The sequence below is a fragment of the Tinamus guttatus genome, unplaced genomic scaffold, assembly GCF_059628265.1.
Source record: "Tinamus guttatus ecotype Peru unplaced genomic scaffold, ASM5962826v1 Tinamus_guttatus_pri_ptg000213l, whole genome shotgun sequence".
Classification (NCBI taxonomy): domain Eukaryota; kingdom Metazoa; phylum Chordata; class Aves; order Tinamiformes; family Tinamidae; genus Tinamus; species Tinamus guttatus.
In genome coordinates, this window is record NW_028288747.1 from 9,298,800 (window position 1) to 9,314,636 (window position 15,837).

At 48.3% G+C, this 15,837-nt stretch overlaps 1 protein-coding gene across 1 annotated transcript; it reads right to left on the minus strand.

Moving 5' to 3' along the window:
• Positions 1–2,589: 2,589 nt before the first annotated feature.
• On the minus strand, positions 2,590–5,567 carry RASL11B (RAS like family 11 member B). The gene is made up of 4 exons (XM_088524712.1): positions 5,384–5,567; positions 5,256–5,312; positions 4,047–4,123; positions 2,590–3,170 (listed from the first exon to the last, which is right to left on the minus strand). Exons 1-4 carry the CDS (start codon positions 5,505–5,507, stop codon positions 2,703–2,705), a joined length of 726 nt encoding a protein of 241 aa, XP_088380838.1. The 5' UTR covers positions 5,508–5,567; the 3' UTR covers positions 2,590–2,702.
• Positions 5,568–15,837: the final 10,270 nt, after the last annotated feature.

Here is a 15,837-nt window from a genome sequence, read left to right on the forward strand (position 1 = left end):
CGGGCTGTACGTGGCCACGCAGGCTGTACGTGACCATGCAGGGTGTACGTGGCCGTGTGGGCTGTACGTGGCCTCGCGGGCTGTACGTGCCCTTCTGCACTGTTTGGCCGTCCCTCGGAACCGAGCGCTCGTGTCCCGGGAGGTGTCGGGAGAGGCTTCCGTCCCTGCTGGCAGCAGAAAGGCTCTTCTCCCCCAGGGCTCATGGCCAGCAGCCCCAGGGACTGAGGTGCCCCTGTCCCTACCTGAGATGCTGCTTCCCTGACTCGACGGAGTCTGGCGGCGATGGTCAGCTCTCACCACGTGCTCTCCATCCTCTCCTGGCCGTTTGAGCATGTCCTGCAGAGGATAATGAGAAGAGCTGGTTTCAGGGGACACTAGTGGCACTTCTTACAGGTGAAGCAACTCCCTGGCCTGGAGGCAGTGGCTGTTTTCCAGGCTCCCCCATGGGAGGGACCTTTTCAACCTGTGGCCACATAGCTGGAGGTGGCTGCTGGGGCTCTGCTACCATCTCGTTTGTCCAGAACAAGACAGACTTGGAGTCTTTGCAGAGGCTCTCACTAATACACAGCTCAGGATTTGTAGGAAACAGCTGTAGCAGCTGCACCTAACGTGTGCTGGGGACAGGCTGTATGTTCTCCTGCCCTGCAAGACCTTTCCCCGGCCCTTCAGCTGCTGGAGGGACACGGCCACATGCAGGAGCAGCACAGAAGAGGCTTCACCTATGCAAACGCCCTTCAAGGTGGGTGCAGGACCAGAGCAAGGAATGTCTAAGCTCTTTGGATGTGACACCAAACTAGAAAGGGATGGGGAAGGAGAAGTACAAGGCCACTCTTAGCAAGGGTGGCTGCTACTAGAATAAGCTAAGCAGTATTTGGTGAGAAGCTCAGGCTGGATGGGCAGGCTCAGCTTTGTTCACAATCCTAATCCTAACCCAGATGGTGAGGCTGGGGTGGCACTCCTGGTCAAAGCAGCAGCAGGGCCTTGTCATTGCTCCCCACACCGCGGATCCTGCCGTGGGGCAGGCAGGGCAGTGCAGGCACAACACCTGCCCAGCAAGAGGAGGCAGCAGGCGCTTACATAAAGTGCCTTATAAATGAGCAAAACATCTGCAGACTTGCAATAACTTGATTTACTTCTTCATTGCGTTAGATTGCTCAATATACAAAGCTGTTCTGCCACCTTTTTGTGTTCTGCCAGTTTCGACCTAGTTTACATCTTTCTTCTTAGCTTTTTGACAAAGAAGAATCCAGTTCTGTTTTGTAAGGTCTCTGTGTTTGCTGCTTTCTCTCCTGAAAGAATTTCCTGCAAGGGAGTTGTAAAAGGGTTGTGAGAGCTTCCCCCCTGCAGATCATGCTAATAGAGTAACAGGCAGCAAAGGGCACCTTAACTCTGTTTCTGCAGTGTATGTTGACTACCCTGAGAAAACGGTTGCTTCTGTCTCAGTGTTTCACGGGTTATTAACAGTTGCTTCCAATATACATGAAAAACACTCATGAAAACATGCAATTCAAAAAAAAAAGTTTAATGCTGAAACAGGCAGTAAGAATGCAAAGTCTGCTCCAGATGAGGAGTTAACTGTACACAAAATAAATAAGTTACAGTTTACACAAAAGCACAACCGGCTTTTTAAAGTGCATGTGTATAAGGCCTTTTGCCTGTGACCTCCATGGACTCAACGCAGGGCAGTCCGTAACGCGGGGCAGTCCGTAACGGGGGGCAGCCCGTAACGCGGGGCAGTCCGTAACGCGGGGCAGCCCGTAACGCGGGGCAGCCCGTAACGCGGGGCAGCCCGTAACGCGGGGCAGCCCGTAACGGGGGGCAGCCCGTAACGCCGCCGCGCGCGGGACGGGGCGGCCAGGCCGGGCTCAGGCCGGACCAGCCGCCGGCTTCACGGCCCAGGCTCGCGGCAGGGCCCCGGCGCGGGTCCCCCAGAGCCCAGCGCTGGGTCAGCGAGTCTGGACAGAGCCTTGGTTTTGTTTCTTTCCAGACGGTGAAAAGCTCACAAGTCGCTCGCAATTAGATATATCTACACCCTGTGCACACTGGTTTTGCATACAAAGAGTCTGTTCAAATTGTTTAGCAACGATACGGCGAGTAAAAACTAAAGGACCATTGTTTACAGTCTCCATACCCAATCACTTATTTTACACGTACAGAAAAATTTCATATTTTCTTGTTTGCTTTGAAATACATGGCTAATGAATGGCTCTGCTGTGCAATAAAACAGATATATCATGCTGTCCTTCATCCAAGTGAAAACACAGTAAGACTCAAGTGGTTACTTCTGAACAGTGAACTACAGTTCAGGCTATTTCCCTGCTCAAGTACAAAAGTTGAGAGTTACAGCTAAAAGTCTTTTGTTTTTTTTTCTTTTTTCTGCACAAAGTTTAAGCCAAATCTGTCCCGTTGGAGAAAAGACAAATTGAAAGCTCCTTCCATTTACTGGAAAGTATTTTCATTTGGAAATAAAACTTGTTCCACAAGTTACATCCCAGAACCATTTCAAGAGTTTCCCCCCCTCCCCCAGTCTTCTTTAACAGATTTCTTGTCTCTATAGCCATTCTGAAGGCTACCTGAACCATCTTTTTTTTTTTCCTTTTTTTTTTTTCCCTTGGACTCTAGAAGTGCCAGTGTTTAACATTCCAGGTTTCACACTCGGGCTAAAATGTTGGGAAGATCAAACCCTCCGCTTGGCTCTGCTCCTAAACAGAGGTGACAGTCCTCACTTTGGCAGACAAGGCTTGCTTAAACCTTCTCTTCAGGTCCTGCATGTTGGGGGATTTGGGCCGTGGGATGAGCGAGGTTCTCCTTCGCTCGGGCGTGCTGGTGGTTTGCTGTTTGCTGACTTCTTTGCACAGGACGTGGAAAGCGTTGAAGACGTCGTTATAGTTTTCACTGACGGACACTTCGTAGAACGTACAGCCCAGCATGTTGGCCAGCTGCAGTCCGTGCTGAGGCTCCACCTCTTTAACGTGCAGGAGGTCGGCTTTGTTGGCCACGATGACAACGGGAACCGCGTTCCCTGGGTGCAGCTGCCGAACGTGGTGGTAGAGGTGGCTGAGGAGTTCATAGCTCTTATAATCTGTGATGGAGAAGACGATCACGAGCGCGTCTGCCCAGCGAATGCATCTGTTCAGCTGGTCGTTGCAATCCAGGCTGTGTTCGTGGATCTGAAAGGCGAATTGTCTGAGTTAGGTGGTTGAAATGGCAAAAAAAAAAAGATTAAAGGAACCTGTTGTCAACATCTGTGAAGCCAAATGCATTTTATACTTTCAGACACATGTATTTGCATTTCAAGTACAAACTTAATCCGAGTGTGGCACATATATGTTTATGTTGATTCAGCTGCAAAAAGCTGGAACTTAACACTGGAGCTTGCTTTACTCAAATGGAAAAAACGACCTGAGTAGTTCTGCATGCAGAGAAAGACTTTGTAGTTCCAGAGAATGGGAAATTAACTGGCTAGACAGTAAGTCTGGGGAGGCAAAGATATGAGCTGGAAGCATTTAGACCTGGAGAGCTGCCCAGTTCAAAAAGGCAGAAATCCAGCATTACTCAGGTCTATACATTCAAAACTCTTAACTTACAACATCCTAATGAGCTAAGGCACAACACAGGAGACATAAGTTTCCATCATGCACATTTATGAAGCGCATGTTTGCTGGGCTGTAGTCATGACATTTTTCTTCACGTGTACCGCGTTTGCACGCAAACATTTTGTCATCTTACCTAATGTTTCTCATATGTGAGAATAAGACACTTAACAAATCCAGCCCTACAGAAGTAATGGGCCTCCAAGGTACCAATGATTCACTGAAAGAGTGAATTGTTTTCTTTTACTGCCAGCACATTATGGCACCCGGGACATCTGGTTTGACTGGTTAAAAACAAGCTGCCAGTTCTCCCACGCAAAGCACCAAGCTCCGAAAGGGACAGTGACAGTGCTGTGTTTTCCAGAGACACCCTAACGAGAGGGAGCACGTGGAGGGACACGCACACGCGGAGCAGAGCCGCCTTGCTGAACGGCACGGCCGTGTCTAGCTCACCTGCACTCCAGGAGTGTCTTGCACTTGGATAGCCAACATTTCGCCATCGATCTGGATGTGTCTGCTGTAGAGGTTACCTAATGACAACACCAACAGTGTCACAAGTACAGCCACCGCGCCACAAACAGGCAACCGCTGCTGTGGGAGGGAATCAGAGGAAATAACACCCAGCCCGGGTGCTGGGCAGGGAAAGTGGCATTGCTATCAGCAAACTGAGGGACCCATGTACAAATCTGGTCCTTCTAGCAACCCATAAACCTATGATGTTACCAGAAGCCTGGGATTTAATCTGCATTGGCTTGTTTTGAAGCTTGACATTTAATAATGTGCAGCTTGGAGCTTCATCACTTCTTAAAGGCTGACTTAGGTTTAAAGGTAACTGTGCAAAATAATCAACTTTTAACATGGAATAGCCGTTTGTTCATCAACCTTTTTTGCTTTGACAAACCTTTTCTCTGAAAGACTCTGTGTCAGCTCCCTGCTGCCTGACTGGCAAGATTTACTGCCTTGTTGTTCTCCCCCTCCCCCCATACCATTTCCTCAGCAGATTTCTGTGCATTTAAGTTAGTGCTGCTTTACACTGACACTGTGCTACACTCAGGCAAGTACTAAATGCTGCCTCACCTTCACCATGAAGCTGGCACTGCCCAGGTCTTTTTGCTGCTAGCATTCAGTTCTGGGCTAAAGTATTAGGTTTACACAGTGTTTTCTTGCTTTAGAGAAAGGGTTTCTTCAGAGAAGGATGTTTTCTCCATTTAAAGTAAACTCTGGCAGAGCATGCACGCAGCAAGGGGAGCAGCAGTGGAGCTGTGGAGCCCGCTGCACGTTTGCAGCCTGCTGTGCACCTCGCTGTGCACCTCGCTGTGCGCTGCAGGGGCTGCGGCTCGCACAAGGAGGGAGTCGCCAGCCCCGCGGCTCCTTGGTGGCCGCTTTGCGATGCCCCTGGCCCTAGAAATACCTGCTGCGAGTTGCGCTCCTAGCCCCATCTTTAAGCCCTCTCCTTCTCCCTTAGGGGCCGGCTTTGCACGCGCGTTCCCTGGGCTCCCACCTCCTTTCTAAGCGCTTTGGATACTGTGTCCCGGCGGGACAAAGGGGCGACCGGGATCGCGGCCGGGGCGGGCGGCGCTGCCGGGCGCGCCCCGACGGGACGGGACCGGGACCGGGACGGGACGGGTCGGGTCGGCTCGGGTCGGCTCGGGGCCGGCTCACCTGCGTTCCGCTCGTAGTCGCCGATGAAGCGCCGCGTGAGGAACCGCACCACGAGCGCTGCGGGGAGAGGCAGCGTTAGCCGGGCCCCAAGCCGCCCCCCGGCCCGGCCCGGCCCGGCCCGGCCTCACCTGTCTTGCCCACGCCGCTGCCCCCCACCACGGCGATCTTGACGAGGCGGGGGCGGGCGGCGGGGGGCGCGGGGCAGCCCTCGGCGCACTCGGCGATCGTGCACATGCTCTGCGTGAGGCGCATCGCCCCGCTCCCGGCCCCGGCCCCGGCCCCGCTCCCGGCCCCGCTCCCGGCCCCGCTCCCGGCTCCCGGATCTCGGCTCCCGGCCCCGCTCCCCGCTCCCCGCGGCGCTTTTCTGGGCGCCCCCGCAGACCCCTCCCCGCCGCCCCGGCGGCCACTCAGCGCCCGCGCCGCCCCGAGCCCGAGCCCGAGCCGCGCCTACCCCGCACCGCCCCCACGGTTATTTTTCTTTTCTTTTTTTTTTCTTTCCTTTTTTTTTTTCTTTTTTTTTTCAAGCGTGCACTTGCACCTTTCTTTCATTTTTTTCCTTTTTTTTTTCTTTTCTTTTTTTTTTGCAAGCCTGGCCGGACCCCGCCGCTGCTGCAGCGGGGCGGGTGCCAATGCAGGCCCCCCGGGCCAGCTTTGGGCTGCAGAGGAGCAGCCGCGCTCGGGCTTGGAGGAGGGCAGCAGGGTCCCTCGTAGCGGGAGAGGAGGCTCCGGGCTTAGGGATGCATCTGTGCAGGGCAGCTGAGGGCTGTCAAAATGGGGTGATTCTGGGCATTTTCAGAAGCCTGAAAGAAATCTGAGGAGTCAGTGGGCATCAAGCACCTCTGTCATTCCACGGTGATGGCTCAAGCATCTCCGAGGTTCTCAGTTCAGGGTTTATGCTGCCACATCCCAATATATAGGCTCAGACATAGGACACATCACAAGGTGCCAGGCATCTTTCTGCCCAGAGTGCATAAATTCTGCTTCCACGCCAGGCTAGGGCTTGACTCCTTCCCCTCCCAGGCCTGCCACGAACAGACTGGGGATCTTGGAGCACTTTAAGACACCACACAGAGCTGGAGCTCTCTGCAATCAAACTTGAGGCAAGTGGAGAGAAGTGAAACAAAGGACTTATTTCAGGAATAAATTTGGGAGAGGTCTAGGCAGCCTTAGCTCTGATTTTAATACAAGGAAGTGGGAAGGGGAAAAAAAAAGTCAAGTGAAGCAGGGTGTGACAGTGCCTAAAGAGACAACAGAGGTTAAGAAGCTGATGGCAAGGGAGGGAAAATGTGAGTGAGGGATGGAATAGGAACTTCAGAGTAGGAAAGTGAGGCTTTTAGCAGCCTGGGAGCAAAGTGATCAGTGCAACAAGCTTGAAACACTGGCCTACATAAGCAAGGAGCCTGAGCAGCAGCATGGAGGAATAAAACCCACCAGTGCATGAAACTACCAAGGAAAAAACACCCACCGCCTGCTGTGAAGGAAATAATAGAGCAGGAGGAAATCATTAACCTGAGGGACTTGCCCATATTCAGGAAAAGAGAGACCTCATGGTAAAGGTCCCTGAATAGCACCAAGTGATGGAAAGTTGTTAAAAGAGAGATGGCAGAAAAAAAAGTAGTCAGTGACACTGAAGTCCCTGTCAGAAGTGAGCATTTGAATGGAGCTTTCTGTAAGCTGCAAGATGACGTTTCCATATGGGTATCCAGAATACACTGCTTACTGAGCAGCTCCCATTTCCCAGGTGGGCACAGGAGCCTGGATGATGCCATGAGGAATGACTGGGCCTGCAAAGCACAGGGTGCAGAAACAAATTTCTTTTTGGCAGCCACAGAAGCAAGAAGAGGTGATTTGTAAGGAGCGAATATGTTGTAAGGACATTAAGAACATAGGGGAAAAAATGATAGCTTGTAAGTCAATGCAGTTTAAAGTAAATGGATGTATAAAAAGGAAGTCTATTAAGAGCAGTCTAAGTCAAACAAGAAAAGAGCAAGAGACCCTAATGAGCAAAAATCACCAGGACTGAATGACTTGAATAAAAAGGAAACACTGGATTTCTTTATGCCAGAGCAGCAAAATTGACCTGTACATTGCACCTTAAGCAAAGGGGAAAGGTTTGACGGAAGATCTCCTGGCAGCTTGGTAAATGAGCTCTCTGGAAATGGCAAGTCCAGAAGGAATGGCAAGGAGATGTGCTCACCTGGAGCTGCTGTCTGCAGGGAGAAGAACCACGGGAGAAAAGGAATAATGGGATTCACTCAAATAGTTCAAGTAATCTGGACAAATTTTGAAGAGAAGAGCAATTACAGATATGGAATTAAATGGAGAATAGGATAAGCTGAAACATGGGATCACACAAAACGTTGCTGCAGGATGATACTGTTCCGTGTTGCCGTTTCCCCTCTTTTCCTTAAAAAAAAGAGACGGTTATTCCGACAAGAGAACGAGGGGCTCAGGAGACGGTGACGGGTGGGCTGTAGGGGACCTGTCAGAGTGGAGGGAGGCTGCTCTGCGGGGTCCATCGAGGCTCCCATCTGCACTAATGTCTTCGTCATCGTGGTGCCGAGGAGCACATGAACGTGCTAATGAACCCTGCTGGGGCCAGAGCTGGGAGTCATCGTTAGCTCCAGCAGGAACGGGAATAGGAAGTCAAAAACCAGGGTGCCTCTTAGGGCTGGATTAGCGAAAACCTAATTAAATTTGGAAATATTAAGGACTTGCAGACATTAATCACAAAATATTCTTCCACCAGCTATGAAATCAGCCCTTGGAAGAGACAGGTTTGCTAATAACAAGATGAGCAGGAGCTTGGTAAACAGGCCCGTGCAAACCCAGTTATGTCACAGAAAAGATCTGAAATGCGACGGTGAGTGCGACTGTCACCCAGTCTCAAGGAAGAACAAACCAAAGGGGAACAAGTATGGATGAAAACTCCTAAGAGGCTCAAGGAAAGGGCAGAGGATGGAAAGGGCAGAGGATGAACGCACGCGGTGTGTTCAGTTTGGCGAAACGGAGGTGGGTTTATAAGGACAGATTATATGATTTGCTTGTCTGCAATGTTAATGAGACTGGGTGACCGAGAGGTCCTTCTCAGACATCTGCAGAAGATGCTCTAGTGCCACGATATAGGTAAATCTTTAGGTACAACATACGGCAGCGCGTGCAGCAGCCGTCTGTACAACACACAAAAAAACGGATACGGTGGGAGAAGGGGGAAACCACAGAGGGTCAAGAAAATCAGATGGCACCTGGGCAGACCCTGGAGGATGCTGAGGAGGAATCTGTTTTACGAAGGGGATGATTACTTCGAGATGAGCTGAATGTGATAAAATAATTGGAGACTGGGACCAGCGCCTCTGTCTCAGAATACAAAAAGGAAAACAAGCCAATAGGATTAATACGTGGAACTTTTCAAAAATTAAGGTACAAAATATTTTCCCATAAAATATGTAACTGAGCAGCTGTGATAAGATGGCATTGAGGCAAAAAACAAAGTCAGTAATATTCAAAAAAAAAGTATTGTGCATTTACAGATTATGAGAAAATGAAGTTTTACAATATTTAATGGTAGCTCAAAGTTTGTAAGCAGAAGTAAATTATTATTTCCTCAAATTTTGAGCCACTGTCCAAGTACTGGCGACCGAAAAGAGCTTTAATACAGTGGAACTGGGCTTATTCAGTCATCAATCTTTTTAATACAGAATTTCCTAGGAATTTCCCCTAACTTATGCAGAAACGCCTGGCACGAAAGCCGAGGTGTTAGCCCAGGTGGCCACGGGTTAGAGCTGGTGTGAATCAAACCAGTGTTGCTCAAGCCCTGTGAAAAGCCCTGAAAAATGGCTTTTCTCCCCTCCTCCGGCACAGGGCTGCGTCACCTGCCAGCAACAGGACACAACACGGAGCAAAGAGTCATTACAAGAAATCACATAGGAGGGAAAACACTTTTCCCTGTCCTGGGAACGCTCCCGGGGGCTGCAGAGGCCGAGCTCCCGGGATGGGATCGTCCCTCCGCGCGGGGAGAGCGGGAAAGGAGGCACCGGCAGCGCCCGCACCTCCCCGCGCGCCGCCCCGTCTCTATGGCAGCGCCATAGCAGACATATTTCCCTTTCCACAAGAAAGCCTGACTAATGTTCTGCAATTATATTAGTCTGCCTTTTAATCAGATTTTATCTTCTCTTAAGCCTGCATTTTTTCCTACTTCCTCCTTATGTAAGATTCCCAAGCTCTCGGCCAAGCAGTGAAAGCTGAGGGTTTTCTTCCTCGCTCAGGGCCGGTGTTTCTGCCCTGCTTTGTGCCCCCACAGAACCAGCCGTTGTTTGGTGCGTTTGGATCAAACACCTGTAAAAGGGGGAAGGAAGCCCTGGTGACAGAATCTCTTGAATAAATACAAGCTCCAACTCTCATGCAAGAATATCTATGTGAGCACTTAGCAGAGTTTGTATTTTCCATTTTAGGAAGGCCTTTGGGATCTGCATGAGGAGCTCTGAAAACTGGGGCATGAAAATGCCATTGCTTCCTTGCCTTGGGTCTCATCCTGAGACACGGTCGGTTCGTGACGGGGCTGAAGGGCTGCGCAGGGACGGGGTCACGCAGCAAGAGCCGCCGTGCAGACCAGGCCGGCCCCGGGCTGCAGAGCAGCTCTTGGCTCCTGCTGCCAGGTGCTACGCAAGCCGAGAGCTTTTTGCATCTGCCATATGCAAGCTGAACCTCGGCAGGTCCTCTAACCTCTCCGGATTATCCTGCAGAGCCACAGTCCCGAAACTGCGGGCGCTGCATTTTGGTTACCTCCAGATGCTGGCTGTCACCTTTGGGCTGGAAAGATCTGAAAGGTTAGACTTCTGTTCTGTTTCTTCAGCTAGGAGGATGTAAATTCAAGTCGTGCCTACAACAGAAAGTTTTGATGAGTGAACATGTAGGTTGCAAAGTCAAATGTGGAAAATACAGGAAATGCCAGAAATAAGATTGCCTGGGCAACATTAACTCATCCTCCCACATTCACATGCGTTTTGTTACAGCCGTAATTGCATAATGTCACATCATGACACCATCCCCTGCAATCCTGGCACACTGCCTCCTATTTGCCCATGGGAACAGCGCACCTAAACATACAGGAAGAGCTGGATGTTATTCAGCATTTCTTTTAAATCCTCAGTTCACCAGTCTGGGCCCTACATATGAGCTATTCCCTTCAATACAGTAAATACCAGCTCCTTCATAGATGTGTAGCAAACAGAACATGAGAAATTCTCTAGCTACGTATAAGTGATCCAGGCTGCACGAGTCGGGTTGCGCATGCCATAGGCATTCTTAGAGCCTTCCAGTTGCTGCTCTTTGAACCCAAATATTATTTAATGCAGTGCCGTGGATACACTGCATCCAAGCAGTGGGAGCTGCTCAGGACACCACAACCGGTGCAGGGAGGTCAATGAGGGGAAAGAAGGGCCTGTTTTGCAGGAGGAGAGGAGGAAAGCCGGGCTTCTTTCTCACTGCAGCGCTGCTCACGATGGGAGTGATGGTTTCCTGCCGCCAGCTCACACAGGAGGGACACCAAGGAGAGCTGCTCCTTGCTCCAAATCTCGCTGCTTGCGTTTGCCTCATGGGTGGGTTTTTCCAGGCCTTTTTTAAAAAGCCTGAAGGACTCAGGTACTCTATTCCTCTTGTCTTTCAGTAGGAGCAGGCTGGAAGAGTTTATCACGCCATTGAAAAAGCACAATTACTGTTAATTTCTTGTAACAGTTTAAGAAAAAAAAAACTATGGAGATTTCCTCAATAAACCAGCTGACCCAGAGTGTTTTGTGCATATTTCAAACTAGATGACAAACAAAAAGCAAGGGTCATTCGGCAGGCCGGGAGGGGAATGATTCACACTCAGAAAACCCTGCTGGGAAGCTGCGTAGCCGGGTAGACATGCAGGCTACAAGAGGCTGGTTACATTTTGCTCTGCTTTGTTTCCCTATCACACGTCTCTCTTTTTTGTTTTTGTCTGAGGCCAGAGCCAATTGCTAATGTTTCGTGATGGATGTGTTTTAAGGTATTTAAATGAGCAAGCACCGCTGCCTGCCGGGCTGCCTTAACAGCCTTAAATAATCTCTGTTCACCCAAGTTTCCAGATAATCATTAGCATTCACACACTTCTTATGCGGGCAGTTGACTACAGATAGGCAGCCAAAAGCTGGCAAAGGAATGCCATTCGTTTCCATTAGCAAAAAACGGGGCTTTGGAACTACTGCAAGACCCAATGCTTCTAATAACAAGCCATTTTCCAACAACACACTGTTGAGATGGCTGAACATGCACAGGAATTAAACACAGGAAGCTTAACAACAGACTTGGTCAGATATGTTTGTTTTCTATAAAACCGGTTGTGATTATGATGAACTGCGCCATAACACAGAAGGGTAATCCAATACTACTGTATACATAACTCATATAGTCTCTGTGGCTTGACAAGAGCATGTTTTTCTATAGGAAGAAAGTAGCCAGCCCAAAAATAGAAGCAACTTGGAAGAATGCAGCTCCTGGAGGAATTACAAATTCCAGCTACCCAAAACACAAAGGTTGGTATGCTGGGGCATCTCTGCTGAGAATACTGTGCGAAAGCCACTAATGCTTCCTCTGGAATGTAAATCTATGTGGGCCAAATGGGATTTAAATATTTCAAGGTAGGACTTCAGTGCGTGGCTGCAACCGGCTTTCGCGGTTGTCTAATTTTCACGGTCATTTTTACACTTGCTCTCTTGCCCAGCCCCCAGCGTTCCTGCTGCCTGCGGCGCCGGCGCCTGGAATGGCAGGAATGGGTCCGGAGGCCGGGAAGGAGCCCGGGGCCCTCGGCTGCCCCCGGCTCTGCCCCGAGGGCCCCCGGGCCTGCGGGTCTCCCTGCGACGGCACCGCCGGCCAGTTCTGAGGTGATGCCGCTGCTGCAGTGCATGAGATACGCGGTTTTAAGGCTTAATACCATCTTATAAATAGGAGGAAAAGAAAGGCGTAGATTCCAGGCAGAAGGAAAACAATTTCCTTCATTTCTTGCATAAGGCCAGATCACTTTCTCCCACCTTTTTCCTCCTCCCTAGAATATTCAGTGACTTTGGAAACAAATGCTCTCGTTTGCATGCAACATGCTGGAACCGGGTTTCTCTGGCTGGGCTGCAACTTACCTCTATCAGAGCCTTTCTGAATCCTCTAAACAAATACTACTTGCAGTATATCCACCCATTGCTCATGTTTTTTACAGTGAGCAAATTATAGAAATCTCCACCAATAGGAGACTTCTTGTTTGCAGCTTTAAGTGTGAAATTCTTAAAACAAAAGCAGAAAAGCAGAAGTAAAAGAATGAGGAAGAGATGAACTAGATGTAAAAATAAGAGCCTGCCTTATGGGACTGGACTGGGACAGCCCTTGTCTGAGCACCCCAGTGCAGATGGAGCATCGCTCTGGGGTGAGTTTTATCCAGCTGCCTTGACATCATTCTGCACTCCATCCACACCAATTAAATGCTGAGACAAAGCTTTTGTTCACAGTGTCCAAAATAGAGAGCATGACTATGAATATTTCTAAGTTGCAGGTGAACGCATGAGAGAAAAACCTGTGCGTATATTATTTCCACCAGGAATGGGGGGGTCTCACGATGCACACCGAGGAGCTGGGCTCGCAGAAAGAGTGAGTGCGAGGACAGCAGAGAGAGGCAGCTGTATAAAAGGAAAATGCTTTCCAATCTGACCTGCTCTAAGCAGGTTTCACACGGGTTTTCTTTCATGTCTGAACTGCACACCGGTGCAGCATTGCTGTGAAAGGGGTGCACATGAAGTGCAGCAGGAGATGGTGGGATGGAGAGATGGCAATAGCTGCACACAGTCATATGTAACCTGTAGCAGAGCTGCAGTCTCCATTCAGCGTCATCTCAAAATGCCCGAACTTTAAACTCAAGACAAAAAGGCCTTTTGAATGTTAATACTATCCTTAATTTCTTAGCATACATAGTAAAATACTGTTATACTCTACAGCAGTACAAGTGTTGTTATTGTAAAGCATGTATTCTGCTAAAGGTTTTGTCCCACCTCCATTGACATTACTAAAGTTTACACTGATTTGGGTGGTATAGGAGTAGATAGATATATTCACTACAAAGGCATTTCCTTATTTAGACTAATGTCTACAAGAAAAAAAAAGAGTATCTACAAAGTCTAGAAAAATGTATGCTGTTTCACTGTTGAATATGTAAAGCAGACAAAAAGATTTTTCACTTGAAAAAGAGTTGCGACCAAGACTGACTCGTAACTCAAGATATCGCTTCAAATTGCCAAAATGTACCCTAAGAATCAATGTCATTCTTTTTGGCATAAAAGAAAGATTTGCAAAGAGTGTGTAGAAAATTTTGTATGCTGTCAGCATTCAGAGCAGTTCCAACTACAGCCAGCTACTGAAAAATTAAGAATGTTGAAATATAATGAGTAAAATTATCTTTGCTGCATTCTAGTAAAAAAAAAATCCACATCTGAAGTCTAACTTAGTAATAATAATAATAATAATTCTCTCTGGTAGCTATTGTCAGCAGCGCCCTCAAATCAGCCTGGGCATGAAGGGGAAAGGATCTTGCATAAAAAAGATGAGATGATCCACGAGCCATACTACTTAGCTACGGATGTAGACAGCAGTTGACTCACTGTTTAGAATCACACATAGGCTCTCACTGTATCTAAAATAACTGAAACATCTGATAATTGGATTTCTAAATGAGAAGTAAAAGTATTTTGCATTAATATTACATATAGCCATGAATAAAACATTAACACACAACTGGATTTTTTTTTTACTTATATCTAAGCAGTAGCTGCAATCTCAGACGTTTCAAAATTCATATTCTTTCAAAATACCAGGAGGCACTGTGTGCATAAAAGATCCATTCTCTTTTGGTGTATGAATCAGCTATAAAAGAACCAAAGTTGCAATTCATTCTCTTGTCTGCTCAGCAAGCAGTAGAGCTACTGATTTGGGGCAGATTACAATGTTATAATTAGCTCTAGGATAAAACTCCTGAAAAAAAAAAGTGCTTGGTAAAAATATTCAGTGGAAAAAAAGAACAACTAAATAAAGACTACAATGCGACCTAATTTTCTCTAAAACTCATACAGTATTTTCTAAACCAACATTAATGAGCATCCCCTTTCTTTGACTTGCAAATCAGTGACTGTCCGAGCAGAAACCTTTGTTCAGAGTTGTAACAGGAATTGCATTTGCAGAAGGAAGCATTTTTAAAGTCACTCTGGAAAACATACAGCAGCTTATCTGTGACATTTCAGCTTATAAATTTTCCTAACTCTAGAACAGACCATCCTTTAGCTGGCAAAGGAATAAAACAATAAGCAATGATATTTTGTTTATCCTTTCTTATTGTTTTAAATAAGGCGACTTATCAGAGTTCTGGTTTGTGTTTAGGGTTTGTAGTTCCAATAAGCTTAAAAAAAAAAGTACTCAAAATATCTTTAGGGATAGATTGTTTTTCAGGGATAAATTGTTCTCAAATTATTTTTAGAGATAAACTAGGAAAGAAGGCAACATTTAGAGAATGGAAAACAAATTCTATGGAGGAGGTAGATTCCAGCTGGGGGAGCAGGCAGGGTGGCAGGGGCAGCGGGTGACGAGGCTGGGTGCAGAGTAGGCACCAGCTCATCACATGTCACTGAAGGACAAAAATGGGGATGTTCATTTTTGTTTAGAAAAAAAAAATGGCACATGAAACTGATTTTCTAATTGCAAGAGAAATCAAAAAACCTCCTTCCTCACTGTTCAAGAAGCTTCCTTCCCCTCTCCTCTCCTTTCCCGTCCTCCCAAGTCTGTGGGTAGACACTGAGATGTGTGTAAATGGTGGCTACAGGGTGTGCTTTTCTAAAAGCATGTTCTGCCATTCGCCTAGCTATAAAAAAATGTATTTTGCCCTCTCTGATGGCTCATAAATCCCATGGCATTCACATTGTGGTATGCTGTAGCGCTGCACTGCTTCCCTCTTCAATTATACCACAAGCAACCTGAACTGCCTGGCGCTTCATTTTCTCCACCTCCGGAATGTTTCCCTTCACCATCAAGAGCTTTAATGTTGGCGGATGAAAAGCACTATCAAGGTGTGCTGTGTTGTCATTAAAGTGGTGGCTGTTGTAGGCGTCGCAGGTGCTTTCCGGTGCACGCGAGGCCAGATGGTGCTGCCCTGGGGTAGGAGTCATAGGAAGCTTTTTGGAAGCCAAGTCCTGGATTTCCCAGGCCGGCAGGATCTCCTCTCTGGGTGCAGAGGTCCAGCAGCTGGTTTCCTCTCTGGAGGACAGAGCGATGGAGAAGCCACCTGCGACAGCCTGGGGGTCTGTTCTCTCCTCAGCCTGAGGAGATCCAATGCTCTTTCCAGGAGTCTCCTCCAGGGCAGCGCAGTCCCGCTTCCACTGTCCAAGCTGAGTCACGGAGCAGGGATAAAACAAGCTCCAGAGGAGGAGAGACAGCGAGAACAAGCAAGGAGGCACCTTCCTACACGGTCTGCTGATGAGAGCATGCACTGAAGGAAGGAGGCTTTGGTCTGCTCCCAGAATAGCTTCTGTGTTTTTAT

Coding starts and splice junctions, on each gene's coding strand:
- RASL11B (XM_088524712.1), bottom strand. CDS start 5,507: ATGCGCCTCACGCAGAGCATGTGCACGATCGCCGAGTGCGCCGAGGGC. Junction 5,313..5,383: donor CAGCGGCGTGGGCAAGACAG/GTGAGGCCGGGC, acceptor CTCTCCCCGCAG/CGCTCGTGGTGCGGTTCCTC. Junction 3,171..4,046: donor AAGACACTCCTGGAGTGCAG/GTGAGCTAGACA, acceptor TTCGCCTTTCAG/ATCCACGAACACAGCCTGGA.